The sequence below is a fragment of the Centruroides sculpturatus genome, unplaced genomic scaffold, assembly GCF_000671375.1.
Source record: "Centruroides sculpturatus isolate CEXI.00-Female unplaced genomic scaffold, Cexi_2.0 scaffold391, whole genome shotgun sequence".
NCBI lineage: Eukaryota > Metazoa > Arthropoda > Arachnida > Scorpiones > Buthidae > Centruroides > Centruroides sculpturatus.
Window position 1 is genome coordinate 163,240 of NW_019384657.1, and position 22,143 is coordinate 185,382.

The 22,143-nt window shown below is 28.6% G+C and overlaps 1 protein-coding gene across 1 annotated transcript in view; it reads right to left on the reverse strand.

Moving 5' to 3' along the window:
• Window positions 1–22,143, reverse strand: part of LOC111626466 (protogenin-like) — a 193,920-nt gene that overhangs the window by 53,666 nt on the left and 118,111 nt on the right. Inside the window, exons 5-7 of the mRNA XM_023369842.1 lie at window positions 13,300–13,433; window positions 12,941–13,078; window positions 4,538–4,708 (exon numbers count right to left, since the gene is read on the reverse strand). Of these exons, the coding sequence (XP_023225610.1) occupies window positions 4,538–4,708; window positions 12,941–13,078; window positions 13,300–13,433 (443 nt within the window). The remainder of the gene's footprint in view (window positions 1–4,537; window positions 4,709–12,940; window positions 13,079–13,299; window positions 13,434–22,143) is intronic.

Genomic DNA, 22,143 nt, shown 5'->3' on the forward strand with positions numbered 1-22,143 from the left:
TATAGAATTGTGATAGATATATATATATATATATATATATATATATATCTGTATGTTTTTTCAGTGAGCCGTAGTAGTTAATTGACACTTTCTTGTGACCTGTAATTTTTTAGTCTGCAAATATGAAATAAATAAATAAATAAATAAATACTATATTTTTTATTATTTGAAGATAATTCGTCCAAGTAGGAATCACCATTTATTAGTTTTCTGCATTTTAGATGATACAATTTCAGCGACCAACCTTCCTTTCTAGGCTACTAGCCGCCAAAATTTTTTTAAAAAGTCCTTTAAAAAAACACAAAAAAACACTTCCAATTAATCGTCTAAAATGCAGAAAACTAATAAATGGTGATTCCTACTTGGACGAATAGTCTTCAAATAATAAAAAATAAAAAGAACCATTGGACGAAAAAAACTTATGAATTTTGACTGTAAAGTATCGTCACCAGGGGGAACCTTTATTATCTACATTTTCCAGCGCTCACTTGTCTGTGGATAAAAGGCCGAAACACCCCAAAGGTTACAGATGGTAAAAGGAAAGACATTCGAAAACCACCAGTTCCGATTTTAGAAAATTTTTGTATTTTTAATTGGAAGTGTTTTTTTTGTTTTTTTAAAGGACTTTTTAAAAAAATTTTGGCGGCTAGTAGCCTAGAAAGGAAGGTTGGTCGCCAAAATTGTATCATCTAAAATGCAGAATACTAATAAATGGTGATTCCTACTTGGACGAATTGTCTTCAAATAATAAAAAATAAAAAGAACCATCGGACAGAAAAAAACTTATAAATTACTATATTTATTTCTCTTATTGTTTTCGAAAAATTACAAATTGGAAAAATAACTATTAATNTAATAAAAAATAAAAAGAACCATCGGACAGAAAAAAACTTATAAATTACTATATTTATTTCTCTTATTGTTTTCGAAAAATTACAAATTGGAAAAATAACTATTAATCATAAAACAATAAATATACGTGTATAAGTGAAAAAAGTATTTATTTAATGTGACATCTGGTGCTGCAAAGATTTTGTTACCATTTCAATATTTGGTTCAATTTGTGTGGTGCTTAAACACAAGTTGTTTTTTTAAATGTGTATCGGTTATTTTTGTTCTGTACTTCAAGTTAAAGTACTTCATCTTGGAGAACAGCTGTTCACATTGATATGTTGAGCCAAATAAAGAGTAAATATATTTCGCATTATCAACTAAATTTGGAAATTCTTCAGCGGACAGATTTCTATAAAACTCACGGACAGGTGTAAAATTAAAATTTTCTTACAAACATACCCTCTTTGAGATCCAATAATTCCATTTGAAATTTTTCCGGAACAGTTTCGATTTCAGTGATGGAAATGGGTGAGTTAAATAATTAAAAATAAATATATTTTCTTGTCGAAATCTTGAAAATGTCTATCAAATTCTGAATAGAGATCTTTGATTTTTTTAACAAAATATTGAAGATTATATTTGTCACGATAATTAGATAATGATGGAAAATGAAAAAGATTATTTTTCTCTATATGGGATTGCTACAAATGGAGTTTACTTCTAAAAGCTTTAATATGTCCATATAATTTTGATTTTACTTTAGTAAGGCTTCACTTAAAACATTCAGGTGTCCTGTAATATCAACAAAGAATGCAGGTCTGACAACCATTTCTAATCATTTAATGCTTTAATGGGAATTCCTTTCATATCCATGAATAGTTTAATTGCATGTTTCAAATTATAAAATTTGCTTAATACAGTTGCTCTCGAGAGCCAATGGACTGGGCAATAATGTTAAACATCTGTATATTCACTTTCAAGATCAATTAGCAATTCTCGAAATTCTCAGTGACTTATGCTGATTTTTTATTGTGTTTATGTAGTTGGATACAACAGAAATTACATTTTATAATTGCGTAGCTTTTGCACATAGATTTTTCTTGATGGATGATGCAATGAGATAAATAATTTAGAAAAATTCTGTTCTCCCATTTTTGTATAAAATAAGTTTAAATAAGGAAATGACTCCCTTATTTTTTCCTGTCATTGCTGCCACAATGCTTCAGAGAATAATATTCAATTTAAACTAGATGAATTACGTCAAAAAATATTTATTTATAATTTCTTCTAAAGATCTCGCTGAATAGAAACTTTGTGGGCTGGGGGTTGCCCACTGTTGATATATACTATAATTTAAAAGTATATTATTAAATATATCATTTCTGAATGAGTATCTTGTGCCAAAATACTTGTTGACAACACTCTCATTTAAATAATATAACCCCTGAATACAAAAAGTTATGATAGCATAAGCAATAACCAACATGTGATGAATTAATGTTAGTAACAGCACATCTAGACAGTGCACTGCTTTTAATGGTTACATTAATTGAATTGCTTTGCACTGATATGCAGTGTGCTTGAAAATCAAAATTTATGCTTCTTGTGTAGACTTAAACATATAAAAATTTGCAACTTTGATATTTTATAACAAAAGTTGCAAATTTTTATAACAAAAGTTGCAAAATAACAAAAATTATATAAGTTTAATCATTTATCTATACATTTACAATTATACATTTCTGTATGTATATGTTAAAAACATTTCCAGAATGCATTCTGGAAATGTTTTTAATATATGGAAATGTATAATTGTAAACTTTGTAAAATTAATATTTACTATGTATGTGAAATCCAGAATTTTGGTGACGGAAATTATCGCTCATTTTATTAACAAAATTGTTAATTAAACTTTCATTTATGTAACGCCCTAGTAGAAAAAACGATCTTGCCCGGGATTGTGTAAACTTTCCGGTCATAACTAGCAACATCCATTGTTCTTTGCAGAACTTGCATCTCATCTTGCAAAAAGGTTGATAGTTAGCATCTAAATGTCGTCATTTGTTATAGATCCCTGGAACACCTATAACCCCTAACCTATGTACATCCGATCACGTGGTGGAAATTCCCCACTAAAACGGATAAAAGGCCATTCTTACCCCCTCTCAGGGGAGTCTATTACCGAACGCAGGATTAACAACATCGCGCCGATCTTCCGAACCAGCCGAATTCCGATCTCTGATGAACCTCGAATTAAATGAGCGCTTAATTCGCGATCGATATTTTAAAGGCATCCACGTTCAGAATCGTCAAAGTGGACGGCTATAAGAGGTATGAAAGCACTGTGAAACTCTCTCTAGGTCGGTATAGAAACGAGCTTTGTGTAGTTTTTGTCCATTTTGCTTCTTGAATAAATTGTTATTTTTTTATGTTAAAGAAAAATGGTAGACTCCTTTACTCGGTCTCGCCCTTCACCTTATTGTCGACCCCAATCAACTCTCCTTACACTCGCCTGACATATTATCCTGACAATTGAACGGGAGCCTTACGCCCCCGTATTCACATGTATTTCAACATAAATATACATAGTAAATATTAATGTTAGAAAGTTATCATGTTGTAATCTATGATTTCTTTTTGTTTTTGGCTGGATCATCTAGCATTAAAATGAAGAAAATTGATTCAGATTAAGTGAACTTCAGATTAGAGAAACTGTATAATAAAAAACTTGATTAAATTCTACATTTTATCTAATAATATTCTTTTCTGTTATTATTTATAAATATGAGCTTACATTTAATGGTTTTTTTAAATTAATACCAAATTTTAGATCAGATTAATTTTACATTAAAAACATTAATTTACTTGGAGAAGAATAATTAAATATAAATTTTAAAAAATCTGTGTAATGAAAAACTAATAATAATTTTACTAATTTCATTTATATAAAATATAGATAATTTAAAGTATTAGAAATAAAAATTATTTTCCTTATTTATATGAATGCAGATAGCATTAAAAATAATCATTTTTTTTTTATACTTTATAAAACAATAATAATTTTATGAAACTGAAATACAAATGTTAGAGAATTCTTTTATTTCTACATGATAGAATGATTCAATAAGAATATGAAAGCATTAGTGTATCAACAAATACAATTAATATTCTACATGTAAAAATATCAATTGTGTCTTATATGATTAATTTAATATTCATTTTGTTTTGCATACAAATAAAAATAAGTAAAATATTAAGAAGGCTGGAGTCTAAATAAACTAGGAAAGTGCCTAGGGCCCAATATGACAAATATCCATAGATAGATTTGTAAGTTTATATATAGTTAAATAAAACTTTCAAGTGCATAGTGAACAATGTGAGCTAGTAACATTAACATCTTATCCAAGAATAATGTTCAAAAGTAATAAAACAAAAAAAAATTAGTGATTCTTATTTTTTTTTTTTTTGAGGCCTGGACTATAAGTTTTACCTAGACCCTGATATATATGTAAAATTTCTTTCATCTGAGATCAAATATTAATCAACAAAAGTATTATTATAATAGAAAAAGCATATTAGCATATTATTTTTTCAACTATGTATTATACTCTTTTTAATCATATAATTTCATTAGTCAAAAATATACTAATACAAAATAATTATAAAAATACAAAATATTATAAAAATTAAAATTTATACACACCATATACTATGAGTGTAGATTTTTGTGAAATTACTTGAACTGTATCAGTTTTTGGATCTTTTACAGTTGCTGAACAAATATATACTCCTGTATCTTCTACAGTAACAGATTTAATTACTAAATTCCCTTGTCCAAGCCTTGATATTCTATCTTCTGGTAATGGTCTTTCATCTATATTAACAATTTTAAACTAATCATTATCAAATGTACAGTACATTACATTTATTACATTATAATAAATTTATATTCATTTGAAAAGCAATTTGAAATATGTGATGAGCAAGTTATATCCTAATTTTAACTTCAATTTTAGTTGCTCGTTTGTCAAAGTAATTGACTCCACAAAGTAAAGTAGAGAAATTGATAAAATATGCATTATTTTTTAAAATTAGTTTTAAAATTTAAATTTAAATAAACATTTTAAAACACATTATTACAAGCATAGCTTTTATCCAATAATTTTATAAAATAACAATTATTCCAAGAATAAATTATTTTTACATTTTTTGCATAACTAAAGGAGTTAATCAATTTGGCCTGTGAATGACTCAACTATGGTTTATCAAACAGTTATTTTTAATCTGAAATTATTAAAAGTATCTTCTGAAAATATGAAAAATTCACAAAAGTATTCACTTGCAATAATCACAATTTTCTCCAGAGTGTCATACACATGTACGAGGGCTGTTCGGAAAGTTTGCAGCTTTGCCTATATGCGGCGCTGTGATCAATTTAATTTTTGGCAGGAATAATTCAGCCATCTTTGCTAAAGATACAATACCAATTTCCACTTGATTTGTCGTAAAGTTTTGCCACGACAGCTTAGCAGATAGTCAGTGTTCACATGCTTTGTCAAAAATGGAAAAGACGGAGACTCATGTGGTCATAAAATACCTGACGAAAAAAGGTTTGACACCATCTCAAAACAAAGCTGACATGGATGAAGTTTTGGGAGAGTCTGCTCCTTTGTACACCACTATGAAAAAATGGACAGCCCTTTTTAAATCTGGCAGAGAGAGTGTGGAAGATAACCCTTGTAGCGGACGGCTATCAACTGCTGTCACTGAAGAAAATATCAACAAAGTTCACAATTTGGTGTTAGCAGATTGCTGTTTGAAAACGCATAAGATAGCTGAGACAATAGGCATCTCTGTCAACTGAGTGCACCACATCCTAACCAAAAATTTGGATATGACGAAGGTCTTAGCAAGGTGGGTGTCGCATCTGCTGACCACCAAGCAAAAACGTGTTTGCACTTTGATGTCAGAGTGTTGGACTTCTACCAGAAAAGCCCATAGGATTTCTTGCATCAGTTTGTGACTACTGACAAAACATGATTCCATTACTACACTCCTAAAACAAAAGAATAGTTGAAGCAATGGAAACACCACAGTTCACCACCACCAAAGAAGGCAAACACAGTTCCATCAGCAGGGAAAGTGATGGCCTCGGTTTTTTGGGATGCTAAAGGCATCATCTTTATTGACTACAGTAGAACCCCTCTACTCCACCCTCGGTTAATCCGACCGTGGTCGGAGTTGAGAAACTTGTTTCGACTTGTCAGTGACTCCTCATCCGTGGCGTTTTTCTGTGTTCGTTACAGTATATGTTTTACATTGTGTGTACATGTACAGTTTTGTGTGCGTTTTCAACATGTCAGGAGTGAAACGTAAACACGTTACTCTTTCATTAAATGAAAAATTAGCATTACTACAAAGACTGGACAAAGGGAAGATTGTTTATTTTACTTTTTTCTGATAATCCGACCTTTTTTGCATTCTGCCATACCCCCAGTCCCAAAGGTGACGGATTAGAGGGGTTCTACTGTACCTAGAAAGAGGAAAGACCATCAATGCTGTCTATTACTGTAAACTTTTGGAAAAACTGAAGAAAGAAATCAAAGAAAAGAGGCCACACTTGAAGAAAAAAAAGATTCTGTTCCACCACGATAATGCACCTGCACATTCTGCCAGAATCACTGAACAAAAGATAAATGAACTTTGCTTCCAATTAGTTCCACATCCACCGTACTCATCTGATTTGGCCCCCAGTGACTTCCACCTTTTTCCAAACCTAAAAAAATTCTTGGTTGGAAAGAGATTCCACTCAAATGACGAAGTCATCTCTGAAGTGAACGAGTATTTTGCACACCTTGACAAATCGACCTATTATGATGGCATAAAAAAGCTACAACATCGCTGGAATAAGTGCATTGCTAACAAAGGAGACTACATTGAAAAATAAAAAAAGTTCTAACATTATTTTGTTTGTTGTTCTATTTCAGGCCGTGAACTTTCCGAACAGCCCTTGTATATGCATTCTTTTTATCTAAGCCACACTAATTATTATTATGTTGGGTTTTGTGAGTTATATTCGTTTGACACCTGTGGTTTATAATTATTATTATTATTGTGTTGGGTTTAGTGGATTACTCGGTTCACACCAGTGACTGTGTACTATGCCAAACCAGAGTCAAGGCATAGCAACCAAAACAGAACTAAAATTTAATAAGTGTGTCAGTGTCTGTATTCAGGAATTTCCTAACAATATGGCATGTATTCCATATAGTGTCTTCTGTAGTGCGATGTATGTATTTCAACTCAATTCTAATGTTCCCAGGCTTTTGTGTAGTGTGTGTGGTATCACACCTGTATACAGGAGAGAACAACAGGTACAATAACGTCTCTATCCATCCTCCACAGATGCCTTATTTCCTGGGCAAGTTCTGTGTACTTGCTAATTTTTTCAGTGCATGTGTTTTGTACATTGTGAGTGTTTGGAATGGCTATGTCTATAATGTATGTGATTTTATTGTGTTTGTCAATGAGTGTGATGTCTGGTCTGTTGTGGTAAATTGTTTTATCTGTGATTATGGCTCTGTCGTAATACATTTTGTGCGTGTTATTTTCCAATACTGTCTGTGGAATATACTTGTAGTATGGTTCGTGGATGTCTGCCAATTTGTGTTTCTTTGCAAGCTCTTGGTGTATTATATTTGCTACTTGATTGTGTCTATGTAAGTAATCTGTCTGTGCCAAGAGCTTGCAACCAGAAGTGATGTGTTGTATAGTTTCTGGCATGATGTGACATTTTCTGCATGTGTCATTTGTGAGTGTTGTATCTTTGAGTATGTGTTTTCTGTAGTTTTTAGTATTTATGACCTGATCCTGTATGGCAATCATGAATCCTTCCGTCTCCCCAAAGAGGCATCCCCGATCTAACCAGCTGTTTGACGCAGTTTTGTCAACAAAATCCTGGGCCAGGTCGTAAGGATGCCTGCCATGGAGAGCCTTTTGAGCCCATGATTGCTTAATGTTGTCTATGCTTTTTATATGTTGTGTCATGTCTGTATGTTGTGAGTGTAAGTTTAATGGTGTGTTATTTGAGTCTGCTAGAGTTACTGCTTTATGTAACTGTGATGTTTCTTGTTTCTTGTAGAAAAACTCTCGCAGTGACTGTATTTGTTTGTAGTGAAGGTTAACTATGTCAATCAGGCCACGTCCGCCTTCTTTACGTGGAAGGGTTAATCTTTCTGTGGCGGATTTAGGATGATGTTGTTTATGCTTAGTAAGTGTTGTTCTTGTTTTCCTTTGGAGTTGCTCGAGATCTGTGTGAGTCCAATGTATAACTCCAAAAGAGTATGTGAGTACTGGGATGACATATGTGTTTATTGCTTTAACTGTGTGTTTTGCATTTAACTGTGTTCTAAGTATAGCGTTTAACCTACTTTGGTATTCTTTAATTAATCGTTGCTTTATTTGTGTATGTTCTGTTAGTTTGGCCTGTTGGAATCCTAAGTACTTGTAGAACTCGCCCTCTTCCATGGATTCAATAACGTCTCCATTTCCAAGTGCAAAATCTTCTTTCTTCAGGATTCCTTTTTCTATGTGAAGTTTTTTGCATTTGTCTAGGCCAAACTCCATTTGTATGTCCTTAGTGTATGAATGTGTGATTTGTAGGAGTTGATGAAGTTGTTTTTGTGTGGATGCATAAAGTTTTATGTCGTCCATGTACATGAGATGTGAGAGTGTAAACTGTGTTGTTTTTTCGTGTCTGATATTGTAGCCGTATTGCGTGTTGTTTAACATGTTGGATAATGGATTCAGGGCTAGGCAGAACCAGAGAGGACTCAAGGAATCTCCTTGAAAAATTCCTCGCCTAATGAATATTTCGTTTGTTTGTATGGAAGTGTTACTAACCCTGAGATGTAGTGTTGTTCTCCAGTGCTGCATAGTGTTTTCGAAGAATGCAATGAGTGATGGATGTATTTTGTACATGTGTAGAATATGTAGCAGCCAACTGTGTGGAACACTGTCGAATGCTTTTCTGTAGTCTATATATGCCATGTGTATGTTTCTGTGTTGTTTGTGTGCTTGCCGTAGAATGACTGAATCTATGAGTAACTGTTCATTGCATCCCCTGTGATTTCTATGGCAACCTTTTTGTTGTTCCGTAAGAATGTCCTGTTCTTCAACATGTTTGTATATTTTGTTTGTGATACAGGATGTCAATAAATTGTAGTGTTGGAAGACAATTAATTAATTGGTCTGTATTGTGTGGGGTCTGTAGTGTTGTTGTTTTTAGGTTTCATGTAGGTGATGCCCTGAGTAAGAAATTTTGGCATGTCTTGTGGATTGATGATGTGTGTTAGATGTTTAGCTAGTTCTTGGTTCAGTGATGTAAACTTTTTGTACCAGAAATTGTGAATGTTGTCTACACCAGGTGTCTTCCAGTTGTGTGTTCTGTTAACAGCGTAGCGAATGTCGTGTAAGTTTATTTCAGCACAAGGCATAGTTGGTATGGTGTGCAAGTTTCTATTCTACTCCTTGATCCAGCTTGCATCAGCATTGTGTGTAACAGCATTGGACCAAAGAGAAGACCAATAAGTTGTGAGTTCTTCTTCTGTTGGTGTGCCGCTGTGCTGTGTATCAGTGTTTGTTTTGGTACTGATTTGTCTGTAGAAAAGTTTTTCATATTATATAAATCATAGATATAAAGTTAAAAATCAAATAACAAATAATTCATATGCTAAGTTCCATAATATAAATAATTTATTTGAAAAATATAAACCAATTTTCAAGAAATTTTCTATGTGTATAGTGGCAGAACAAAAAAATGTGATGATGAATATAATTAATACATCCAAGACCAGAATACATCCAAAAACCAACTTAAAGTTGCAGGTGTCATTTACAAGCTATCATGTACTTGTCCAAGACCGAAACTTTATATAGGTGAAACAGGAAGGAAGTTGGAGACAAGATTAAAAGAACATGAAGCTGCTATTAGATTAAAAAGACAAGAATCACCATGGTGTCAACATTGTAATAAATTTAATTGTAAAGTAGATAGAAATAATGTTAAAATATTATATAAAGTTAAAAATTGTTTTAAAAGAAGAATAATAGAACATTTTTGTATCATAGCATATGCAAATGTAATAAATCTGAATACCAGGATAAATGTAGATGCATGCTGGGAAAAAAAATCACACAGTATAAAAGGAACAGAAATTGTTAAAGTTCATTATGTCCACTGATGAGGCTTTATTGTAAGCAAAATGCATTTGGATTTTATGAACATGAAGTTATTGGCAATTAAAGTTAAAGTTTAGTATTTCTAAAGTTAAAGTTTAGTATTTATTTCTTTGTCTGCTAAAATAAATCACTCAAAGTCAGATAAGAGAGAGTAGTTTTACTTCGTTTTAATCTAGAAATTATTTTATTAATTTTTAGAATTTACAACAAAATTTTTTATTATTCTGAATAGTTAAGAATAAATTACATGTGTTTTGGAATAAATTCTGTGAAAAGTATGTTTAATATTAATATAATAAAATGTGTACTAAAAATAATTATTATATATACATTGTATTCAAACCTTAAGCATATACAGGTATAACACGATACTTCCATAGCATGGATTCACTCTAACACAGTTCGAGAATTGGGAACATCCCCATATAACATGGTGCTTTTATAGCACGGGATCACTCTAACACGGTTTGGGAATTGGGTAAAATCCTCATACAACATGAAATGTAATAAAGGGTGCATTCTTTTATACCTCCACGCGAGCATTCTAATTTTTTTTGTGGCTATTTTGAATGCTCTTTCAACAAATAATCCATTTAATGGTTAAATTTTACAATTGGGACCCTTCTTTTGCCTCTAAAAGCTCATTTTAGAATTATAGATTCCTCCATCACGATACTATCAATAGTGCGGGTGTCGCCACCATTGTTTCTAAATGCCTACAAACAGCAGTGCACTCCCGTTGCAGAGCAACCACTATTAATGAATACACCCAAAAACTGTTACCAGTTGATGATGCTCATGCTGAGATCATCATATAGGATGAATAATCCTCTGGTAAAATATTTACTTAAATAATAAATAAGTATTTTACCTATGAAAAAAATAAATAATAAATCTGATTTAAATAAGGATTTAACAGCATGTTTTTTTAATTTTTGGAACCTAACCCCTCTTTTCACACTAGTTCTTTGTTTCGTATAACACAGATTCACATAACACGGCAATTTTTTGGAACATAACTCCCATGTTATACAAGGGTTACCTGTATACTAAATAGTTGTTAAACTAGATTTTTTAGATTAAAACATAATGAAAGATGTGCTAATTCGATGACAATTAAAAGTAACCTAAATTCTTAATATAATAATAATAAATTGTCTAATTATAATGATAAAATTTTATTTTGTAAGAAAAATATCTGTTGCTTTAATATCAAAAACTAACTTGAGATTTAAAAAGTTGATATAATTTTTTGTTATTGACTGCCATTGTAGAAAACACAATCTTGTGTAACATTTGAACATTATCTGTTTCAATGATTTACAAAGTTTATATTTTCTATAACGGCAATCAACAGTCAAAAACCATTTTATAATATAGCTTGCTTAATTCATAACTGAAATGATAATTATACTCTTCTTTATATGACCCTTTCATTAATATAAGCTAACATTTTAAGTTTTATTAAAATATAAATAGATTTTTTATCATTTAGTTAAAATGCATTTAATAAATTACACAGTGATTTACAAGACATTTTTATTTAATATTGATATTTTAAAATCAATAGTTTTCTTTAAATAACATAATGCCAAAATGGATTTCTTAATTTTATATATAATATCAATATTGATTTGGTAAATTGACATAAATCTGTTGGCAATCAACAGTAGAAAATATGAAAGATTTAATACACTACATTTTGATTTATAATTTATAGGCATAAATATTTTATATTATAATGTACTGTATATTAAAAAAAAAACAATTTATTATTAAAAAAGTATTCATTAAACTATTCTTTTGTATTTTATTTTCATTTTTATAATGAAAATAAACATTAACTTCTAAACATTTCTTAATTATTGCATATTTACCTAAGCAAAAACAACTTTAAGGCATACATTAATTATAATGTATACAAATTATCATTGTGTTTTTAATTTTAATAACTCTGATTTTTGATTTCTTTTAAATTTGATAAATTATTATTTCTTTGAATTTCCAATATATCAATCTTCCTTCTACAGTTAAACCTGTTCAGTTATATCAAAACAAATTGAAAAAACTATCAGATTATATATATAAGAATTGCCCAATTGAAAAGTGGACACGTCTTTTTTCATCATGCAAAGTAGCAATTGGTAGGCCACCTTACAAGCTTACCTGCTTGTAAGGTGGCCTACCAATTATTGCCAATAAAGTATTGGCAAAACTGATTTTATCTCCAGTAATTGACAGATTAATGTTAAGTTAGTTACAATAGAAGCATCCAGAAATGAACAATGGGTAGTAGTTCAGTTTTTAGTGACTGAAGAGAATAGGAGTGCCAACATCTATAAAGGAATGAAGCATGTTTATGGTAAACATTGTTTAGGAAAAATAGCAATAAATAATTGGTGCAAGAGTTACAGAGAAAGCCGCAAGTCAATTCAAGATAAACCAAAACCAGGTCTGGCACACACTGTAATATTCACTACATCAATTGCTACTGTGGACGACATAATCAGAAGAAACAGACAAGTTACAACTTGCACTACAACTTTCACATTTTCAGACCTCTCAAGAAAGCTACACAAGGATAAAGATTCAGGTCAGACAATGAGGTGAAAGATAGGGCCGAAGAATTTTTTTACCAGCAGCCACCAGAATTCTATGCAAGGGCATCAATCTGCTTGTGAGACACTAGGAACTTTGCCTAAACAAACATGGAAATTTCTTTTAGATTTCCAATAAATGTTTGCCAGTTCTGATGTGTGTCCACTTTTCATTTGGACAAACCTTATATATTTCAATATAATAATCAAATTTAATGACAATAAATGTAAAACAAATAATATACAATAAAATGATAAATAATTTTAACCTTCTCCTCTTATCCATTTAATTTCTGGTGAAAAATAACCATTCACCATACATTCCAATACTGCATCTTCTTTTGTCAATACTGTTACTTGTTGGAAGGGTGGACTTAGGAAATAAGGAACTTCTGGTATCTTGGCATCTAAAATTTGAATATCTTGATATAGTATGTTTTAATTTTAATCAATCACTTATTAGTTTATGAAAAAAAATTGATAAATTAGTTAAATATGCTATAAATATTATAACTAAATATTGTTTGTCTATTATTTTGTACAGAATATTCAAATAAATTTATTGGATTTGTTTAATATTTTAGTTAATTATATGAATATTATAACAAATTTTATTTTGTCATCTTACCTGTGGACACTGTAAGTAAAGCTTCATTACTATATCGTACTCGTGCAACATTTGCAGCAACACAGCGATAATTGCCAGCATCTGTTTCAGTCACACCAATTATCTGTATTGCTCCTGAGGGTAGCAACAAATGTCTGCATAAAAAATTAAAAAACAAAATGGAAAAATTATTTTGTTGATTTTATTTAAATTAATATTCAATAATTAAGCCATAATGATAACTTTTCATTAATATGATTAATTTTTAAGTATGGTATGCTTCCAAAAATAAATCTTTTTCTACAAGATTAATCATAACATATGACAATAAGAACATTATCTTAAATAATGAAAATTATTTTATATTCTTACTTAAATAAAGTAAGTTTCTTAAAATTAAAAGTTTTATGATAAATTTTTTGCTCTTGAACACAGTATATATTAAAAGAAAAAATAATAATATTCTATTGTTATTTTATATTATGTATATTAAATAGTATATAACTTTGATTTATAATACAATATATTAGAACTGTAAACCAAACAAATCATGAATTTTAAATTTTTGTGAAAGATTTAAGGAATTAATGTATTAAAAGTTAAGATTTTTACTTGAGTATTATACTTTGTACAGAAATACTTTGTACAGAAAGTAGTATACTTTATACTTTGTATTGTACAGAAATGATATACACAAACTGTTTTCACCATTTGCAAAAACACAATCATAATATCATTTCTGTATAAGACTATTGTATAATATAGGTTAGGTTAACCTTTCAATGCAGGAGTAAATCTGACTGTTACAGCATACACTGAGTATTTTTATTATGAAATTCATTATAGAATAAATTATAAGAATTTTCTACCACCCTTGAAAAAGTTATGAAGATGAAATGAAAATAAAAGGTTGCTGTAAGACATAAAGAAAGCAGAAAAAGACTTATGTATATAGTATGAGTTGTCTGAATTAAACTTTAAACTAAAATTTTCGACACTACATAATTAAATCAAAATCACAATGGAAGGATGGTAACTGTTGTTTCTTAGTTTAACTAATTTGTATCAAAAGTCAATTCTCCAATAATTTCTTAATAAAATATAACGCAATTATATTTTATTAAAATGAAATTCTGATACATTTAACATATAATATAAAATAATATCACTTGTTATTATTTGGTCATTTGAAATTATTTCAACAACAGATAACCAAATAATGAGATATCATTTATTATTTGAAACTCTCCAAAAACCACTTCAGCAATATCAACTGATATCATTTGAAAATAATAAAATGATATTTTTTTAGTTAAGTATAAATCATAAATTGATAAAAATAATAAATAGGAAAAATACTTTGATCTAATTCTTTCTATGAATAATTTAATAGTAATATTTTTTATCAGATTGGGTGCATCTATGAATCCACTCCTACAAAAACATGTATGACTCAGAATACAGTGCACTTGCTAATCTGAATTCTGCTTCTTTGAATCAATTTTCATTTACTTTTTAGCAAAATGTTCCAGTCAAAAACAAAAAAANTCTGATACATTTAACATATAATATAAAATAATATTATTACATATATTATATTGTACTGTATATCATAATTATATATGCCTATTATTCAATATATGCAATTGTAAACAAAACAAATTTTCTAAGATAGTAAAAGATTTTATTTTAGTAAAGTTTTAAATATGCAAATGGTATCATAAATAGTACAAAAAATGTATTATAAAATACATCCACAGACATTTAATTCAAATGTTTTACTCTTTCAACTAAATTGAGAAAAGATTTATAAATTTGATTAAAATTGACCAAACTTCCTACAACAAAGAATATGTATCGAAAGTTCTTACTATTTATAATGTAATAAAAGTCCTTATAAAGTCTGATCAGAATAACAGATTGTTGAATATATGATTACATTCAACAATATGAACAATGTAATAAATATTAAACATAAAATAGTTATGAGAAAATTTTAAAATATTATTTATTTGCAAATATAATTCAATTATTCATTTAAATAATTTGTTTAGATCTTTTAACCATGTTTAGAAATTATGCCTTTAAATTGAATAAAGTTGCCACTATTACTAAATGAAGTTGTATGCAAAATAACATATTTTCATAATTATGCAAATATACAAACTAGAACAATAATTCATATAACAGAGCACAACAAAAAGTTCACATTTAATTCTCACAGTTATTTCTATTTTGTTTGCAAAACATAATTTCATTATTTACACTATATTTTAATTTTCCTTGAAATAAGATCTCATTAAAAAAATACTTAGTCTAATAATTTTTATAATTTATGTAAATTGTAATATGTAAATACCAATAACTGTAATCAAATTGAATAATATTAAATTAGAATGTTAGATATTATTATATTAAATTATAAAAGATCAGTCATGTAAAAATTTAGTTTCTAAACTAATGAAATAAAACAAAACTACAAAAACTTAATGATTAAAAACACACAAATAGAACAAACATTATTTTACAGTAATAAATTAGTTTCCTAACATATTTTGACTATTCTTTTTTATTTTTATTCATAATTTATTGAAAAATTTCCTCTTCCTATGGAAAATATTACACCACATCTGATGTGTCTCACAAGCAATCATATTTATAGACAGTGATCATTCAATTTCAACTTACTTTGGAAATTGTCATGTCAGATTAATTCTTCCAACTGGATATTGAGTTAATTTTGCAGTTTCCTATTCAACAGTTACCTTTTCCATCTTTCATAATTTAGCAGTGTAATTTACAGTAGAAAACATAGTATCAAATTTAATGCTATCTATCAATTTGAATAAATTACAAGTGATGCAACAACTATGTAATTTGAATTTAAATAAGAAAAATTGAATTTATTAAATGCATTAAAATCCTACCCATATGAAGCGGCATTTTGAAATGACAGTTTCACTAATAGTTTTCCATGAAAATTATACATTTAAATCTGAAATGCTTCAATTACATATTGCATAATTATAAAAAAGTATTTATGCCATTGAAACCTTCTAATCAGCATATTATAACTAAATTAAATATTTGTGTATTCACTTTTTTATTAAATAAAATATTTATTATGTAACTTTTAATATCATCTATAATTTTTCATAGTATTAGATACATTATAAATCATCTTTATTTTAAAATATATAATGAATATATCTGCACAACATTTTGTTAAATTATAATTAATTTTTAAAACAGCAAAAATATTTAAATAATAATATAAATGTTTATTGTAATAAAGGCAAGTCTTGTTACTGGGAAGAAACTTATCTCCTTTTTATAAAATATTTAAATTATATTTAAATTATTTGAACAGACAACTACTTTAAATTTTCACAATTATTATTTTTATCAATTATATTTTATTATTCAAAACAATACTTTGATCTTTTACAGTTAAAAATTAAAAATTACATAAATTATTTTACACTAACTATCTGTAGATAAATGACACAATTCATTTCACATTTTGACACAAAACATTAAATGTGATAAACAGAGACAGCCCTAGAATTTGTGAAACTCTAAGCAAAATTTATTTTTGAGATTCATTAAAAGTGTGATGGAGATAGAAGGTGCATTTATTTAGGTCTACAAAAATATGAACAATTTTAATATAGAAACAGGCAGTAGAACACATTTAAAAGTAATAAAAATGTGTATAATCATTTTACAATGAATTGCAAAATTCAATTAGATGTATAGAAATTCATCTACAAAACTGCTCTCCTGCTTTTAGCAATGATGAATTCATCAAATACAGTGTAGAAAATTCTAGTTTTACAGTAATATCTCTTTCAATGAACCAGATCAAAAGTGAAAAAAGATTCTTTTGACACATTGTCAATTGGAGGTAGTTCTTAAATCAATTTTAACTTTGAAAGTGATTGTTCTGCAGATGCAACAGATACTGGTACAATTATATTTGCAGTAATTATTAATTTGATAATTTAACTATTAAGATGTATTACCAAATTTGTAAGGTCCCTTCAAGCATAAGGCTTTAAGCATTGCTTCTTTTACCTTTGTATAGAACTGCCTCTAGTGATGAATAAATATTTGAATTGTGTATCTATGAATAGATATTTAAAATATGTATTTTTATTTTTATTTCAATTGATATAAATAAATATTTAACATTATAATGCCACTAGAAATTCCCCTGACAAGCATGATGGAATACTTTTTATGAAAATGTAGAGATTGAAGAATTGAGAAGAGTAGAGATTTCAAGAAAATCAAGAGTTGCTAATATTTCTACTGATTGAGTAGTTTATACTATCTGTTATAACAAAGAGCAACAAAACAAAATTTCACCTGGAGTGGACAAATACAATAGGAATTATAGGAATTAAGTCACTTACACAAACAGATTTAGGCCTTTATATTAAAACAATATTAAAATCTTTATAAAATTTCTTTATACACTACATTCTGAGTAAACACACTATTATCTTTTAAAAGATATCCTTAATGTCTTCCTTTAGTAATAAACACTGTAATATTGTTTTGATGATCAACATTGTGATGCTGTTTCTGTAGCCCTTGATAAAGCCATTTCTTAATTCCAAGTTGATAAAACAAAGATGAATTGTATGTACGTTAGTTAGATGAGCAATAACACTTTCTAAATAATGAGCTCATTAGATTGTTACTTCGGATTGGATAATAGAATGTCACGTGCACTATGGAAAGATTTTTTTTTTAATTTGTTATAGAAGTGACACGATAAGGCTATCTTTTTTTTAAACTTAATAAATTAAGTTTAAAATACACTATTTTCCAAAATATTTTAAAATGCAACTTAAGGGATATTTCCTCATCAAGCATGAACATCACATGGTCACTGACATCACTGCAACGTAAGTGCGACCACTGATCCAAAATCGATAAAACGTTTATTCTATAGCTAATATTTCCACAAAATAAGCAGTCTATTCTTTCCATCAGAACATGAAACAAATATAACCAAAATTTCATCTAGATTAGACAAAAATTGCAGGAGTTATAAGGAATTCACGCACTCACGCACATATGCATGTGCGTGATGGCTTTTATATTAGTAATGTACATAAGGAATAACATTGACAATCTCATACAAAACAATCCTGTATCTTTAGCAAATATTATTTTATTTGTCAAATGCTAGAAATAAGCAAACATTGAATATAATAAATCTTTCAAATTTCAGCTTTCCTCTATAAAGTAAAATTAATCATGTGATATTGAAGTATTAAAAAACATAATCTATTAAATTTTTAAAATACATTTTCTTTTTTCTAAATGAAATGGGTTTTCACAAGTGTTTTGTTTGTAGGTTTAAAAATTATTTTTTAATATAAATAAGTTAAACTAAAATAATTTGTTGTTTTATATAAATAATTTATTTTAAATTTTTTAATCCAAAATTGTAATTGATTATGGATATGTAATTTATTTCCATACAATAAACAATTAAAAAAAAAGAAAAATGTTTTGAACATTCAATGATACACAGTATTAGTAAAATTAGAATGATGTAGAAAAGTCAGTACTGGATGTGTCTCAATTCTACTTAATTGAGATACATCCAGTGGCGTATTATCCTGTGGTCAAAAAGGGCAATTGCCTGGAGTTCTCATCAACAGCAAGCCCAAACCAATCTTTTATAAACTCATTACTGTAGTAAGAACATCAATATTTAAATTTGGCACCATAACTAGGGACCCTAGATTGCTAATGTGATGCAGGTGCAGGGCACACTGATGCAGAGCAAACAGAAAATAATATGGCTAATTGCTGATGTCAATTTACAAGTGTATCAATTCTTAAGTGTATAAGTTACACATGTTTTTGAATAAATAGAAAGAACAAAAATATTTGAGGTAGATACTAAGTATTTAGGTGTTTCATTTTGTTATTGGAATATTTATTTTATTTTAATTTTAACACTTAATTTAGTAAAAATTGCAGGCACTTTCATTGATATGGTACAGTACAATAAATTTAAACAAATTAAAAAAGTGATTTCCTTTAATTTTATTTTCTGTAGTTCAGGAAGGTTGTATATTGCTAATGTTGGATTTTTATTTTTCCTTGTATATTCAGTTATTGTTTTACTTAATTATAAAAAAATGATTAAATGATTAAAAGTACAAAGTAATAAATTATACATTATAAATCCAAAAATAAAGTCAATTAGACAAGGCAATATTATACATCAAGAATGACATTTCAAACAGGATTGATTAGAATGAACTGATTGACAATTTCTTAGCTCAAAAAGCACAAAAAGTGAAGATATAAATATTTAGTTTATTCCTCTCTACAATTTGTCTTGTAATTTTTCTTTAAATTTTCATTGTAATTGCAATTTTTTTTTATTTTTTATGTTTTGTTAAGAATTGTTCTTTTTAATTTATAAATATATATTATTCTGATTCTTGTTTAATTAATTTTGTTTATTATTTGATGAAATAAAACTATGTACGTACTAATTCAATTAGGCTAAGTGTATTATTTATGAATTTTTCTTGTGGATTGCATTTAATTATTCATAAATGTCATATATCTAATTTTGTTTTGTTTTGTTTTTCATGAAATTTTATTTAAAATTGTTCTTTAGTTTTTTTGTTTTTTGTATGGGGAGTGTTGAATACAAGAAGATATTGGGGATTCTTCCCAAAAAATCCCCAAAGAAAAATGTCTGAAATCAACACTGTATATCAGGCTCTCTAATTCAAATTTGCCAGAGGCCCATGAAGGTATAACATGCCACTGGACACCTCAGGACCTGACTAATTTGTTCTGATTAAGCAGCTGTCTCAATAAAGCAAATTTTAAGGGAAAAAACAAAATCTAAGATAAAAAATAAACAATAAAGACAAAAACTAGTTATTGAAAATATAATTGATATTCACTGTGAATACATACAGGAAATCGTCATTAATTCTTACTCAGATGGTTCAGAATCCAAGTTCATAACTGTACTTCTGTCCCAGCTGGAAATATAGATATTTACATGTTAAGGAATTTGGTTAGTTTGAAACACAACTACTTCAAAATTTGAAGGATAATTCTGTCTGAACTGTGATAAGAGTATGTTAACTTGTTCGTTTAAATCAAAGTGCCTCCATGCTATAAGAGAATAATAGACTAAAAACTGTAATCTTGTCAATATGGCTTTGCTTTTACAGTATCACATTTTTGGGTGTCATCTTACACATGGACTATTCTTTATTCACTTATCTCATAAGAAATGGCTGGTTTTTGGAATTGCAAGATTTGGCTACAATTAACAGAATGAGATATTTGTAGGGCTCTAGGCTACTACATTTGGGTGACTTACCACTTTCTGGGCACTTCAAAAATAATTTACATTTCAAGGAATTCTGCTTTACATTTTTTTAAAACCTATCTGGTAACCTGTAAGGTTCTCATCAGATACATGCTGTTTACCTAACTGTATGCATGCAGTTTATTTATATTATTATTAATTAATAAAAATAGTTTTCTGGAAACAGCAATATTACATTTGCTTAATAAATTACATAAGTTACATGGCATGATTAAGCAGCTGTCTTAATAAAGCTAATTTTAAGGGAAAAAAACAAAATCTAAGATAAAAATGAATTGTCTGTGATCCCGTTTGACTTTTTTTCCTTTATACATAACCCCATAAAATAAATTTCAGATAATTCGAAACTCAATAATTTAAAGTTGCTTATTCGTCCTTTGACTTTCGAAGTAACAAGTATCTCTTATATATATCAATTGACATCATTCAATGAGTCGCATCAAATGGTATCTTTGACAAAGTTATGTTTATCAATAATAGAGTGTATTATTTGATTTTATATTACTTTATATTACAAATTTATCAAATTAATTTGCAAAGTAGTTTTTAATGCATCATTTGATATCAGCTGATCACTTAAAATTGTTTTCTCAATTGACAATTGATATCAGTCATATGAAATTGTCCAAAAAATTCATTTTATAAGTGACATCATCTCTTCAATTGATACCAACTTACATCACTTAATGTCATTTTGTCATTTTAAATCATTTCATCAGTTGATAATGCCGCGGCTTGCTCTTCCCACCGTGTCATTCATGGGGTAGAGGTTAGCGGCTTGGCCTATCGAGCAGAGGTCGCCAGTTCAACCCTCATTGATGCAAGTTTTTTTTTTGTGTGGGTACGTTCTCCCGGTCTGAGAACTTATGTAAATACCAACCAATTACCATGTTTCTACCATGTCTCTGTAGGATATAACAGCCAGCTCTCAGGCTGAGAGGGCTTCTTGTTCTCCTACTGCAAGCTGCAGGAGTTGTACATTGCCTGAGTTAATAAATCCCTTTGTGTTTCTAACGACTGATTGCCGTTTGTTCCCGCGACAATATAAAATAATATCACTTGTTATTATTTGGTCATTTGAAATTATTTCAACAACAGATAACCAAATAATGAGATATCATTTATTATTTGAAACTCTCCAAAAACCACTTCAGCAATATCAACTGATATCATTTGAAAATAATAAAATGATATTTTTTTAGTTAAGTATAAATCATAAATTGATAAAAATAATAAATAGGAAAAATACTTTGATCTAATTCTTTCTATGAATAATTTAATAGTAATATTTTTTATCAGATTGGGTGCATCTATGAATCCACTCCTACAAAAACATGTATGACTCAGAATACAGTGCACTTGCTAATCTGAATTCTGCTTCTTTGAATCAATTTTCATTTACTTTTTAGCAAAATGTTCCAGTCAAAAACAAAAAAAAAATCAAAGATTACACTACTTTGGAGACTGAAACATTG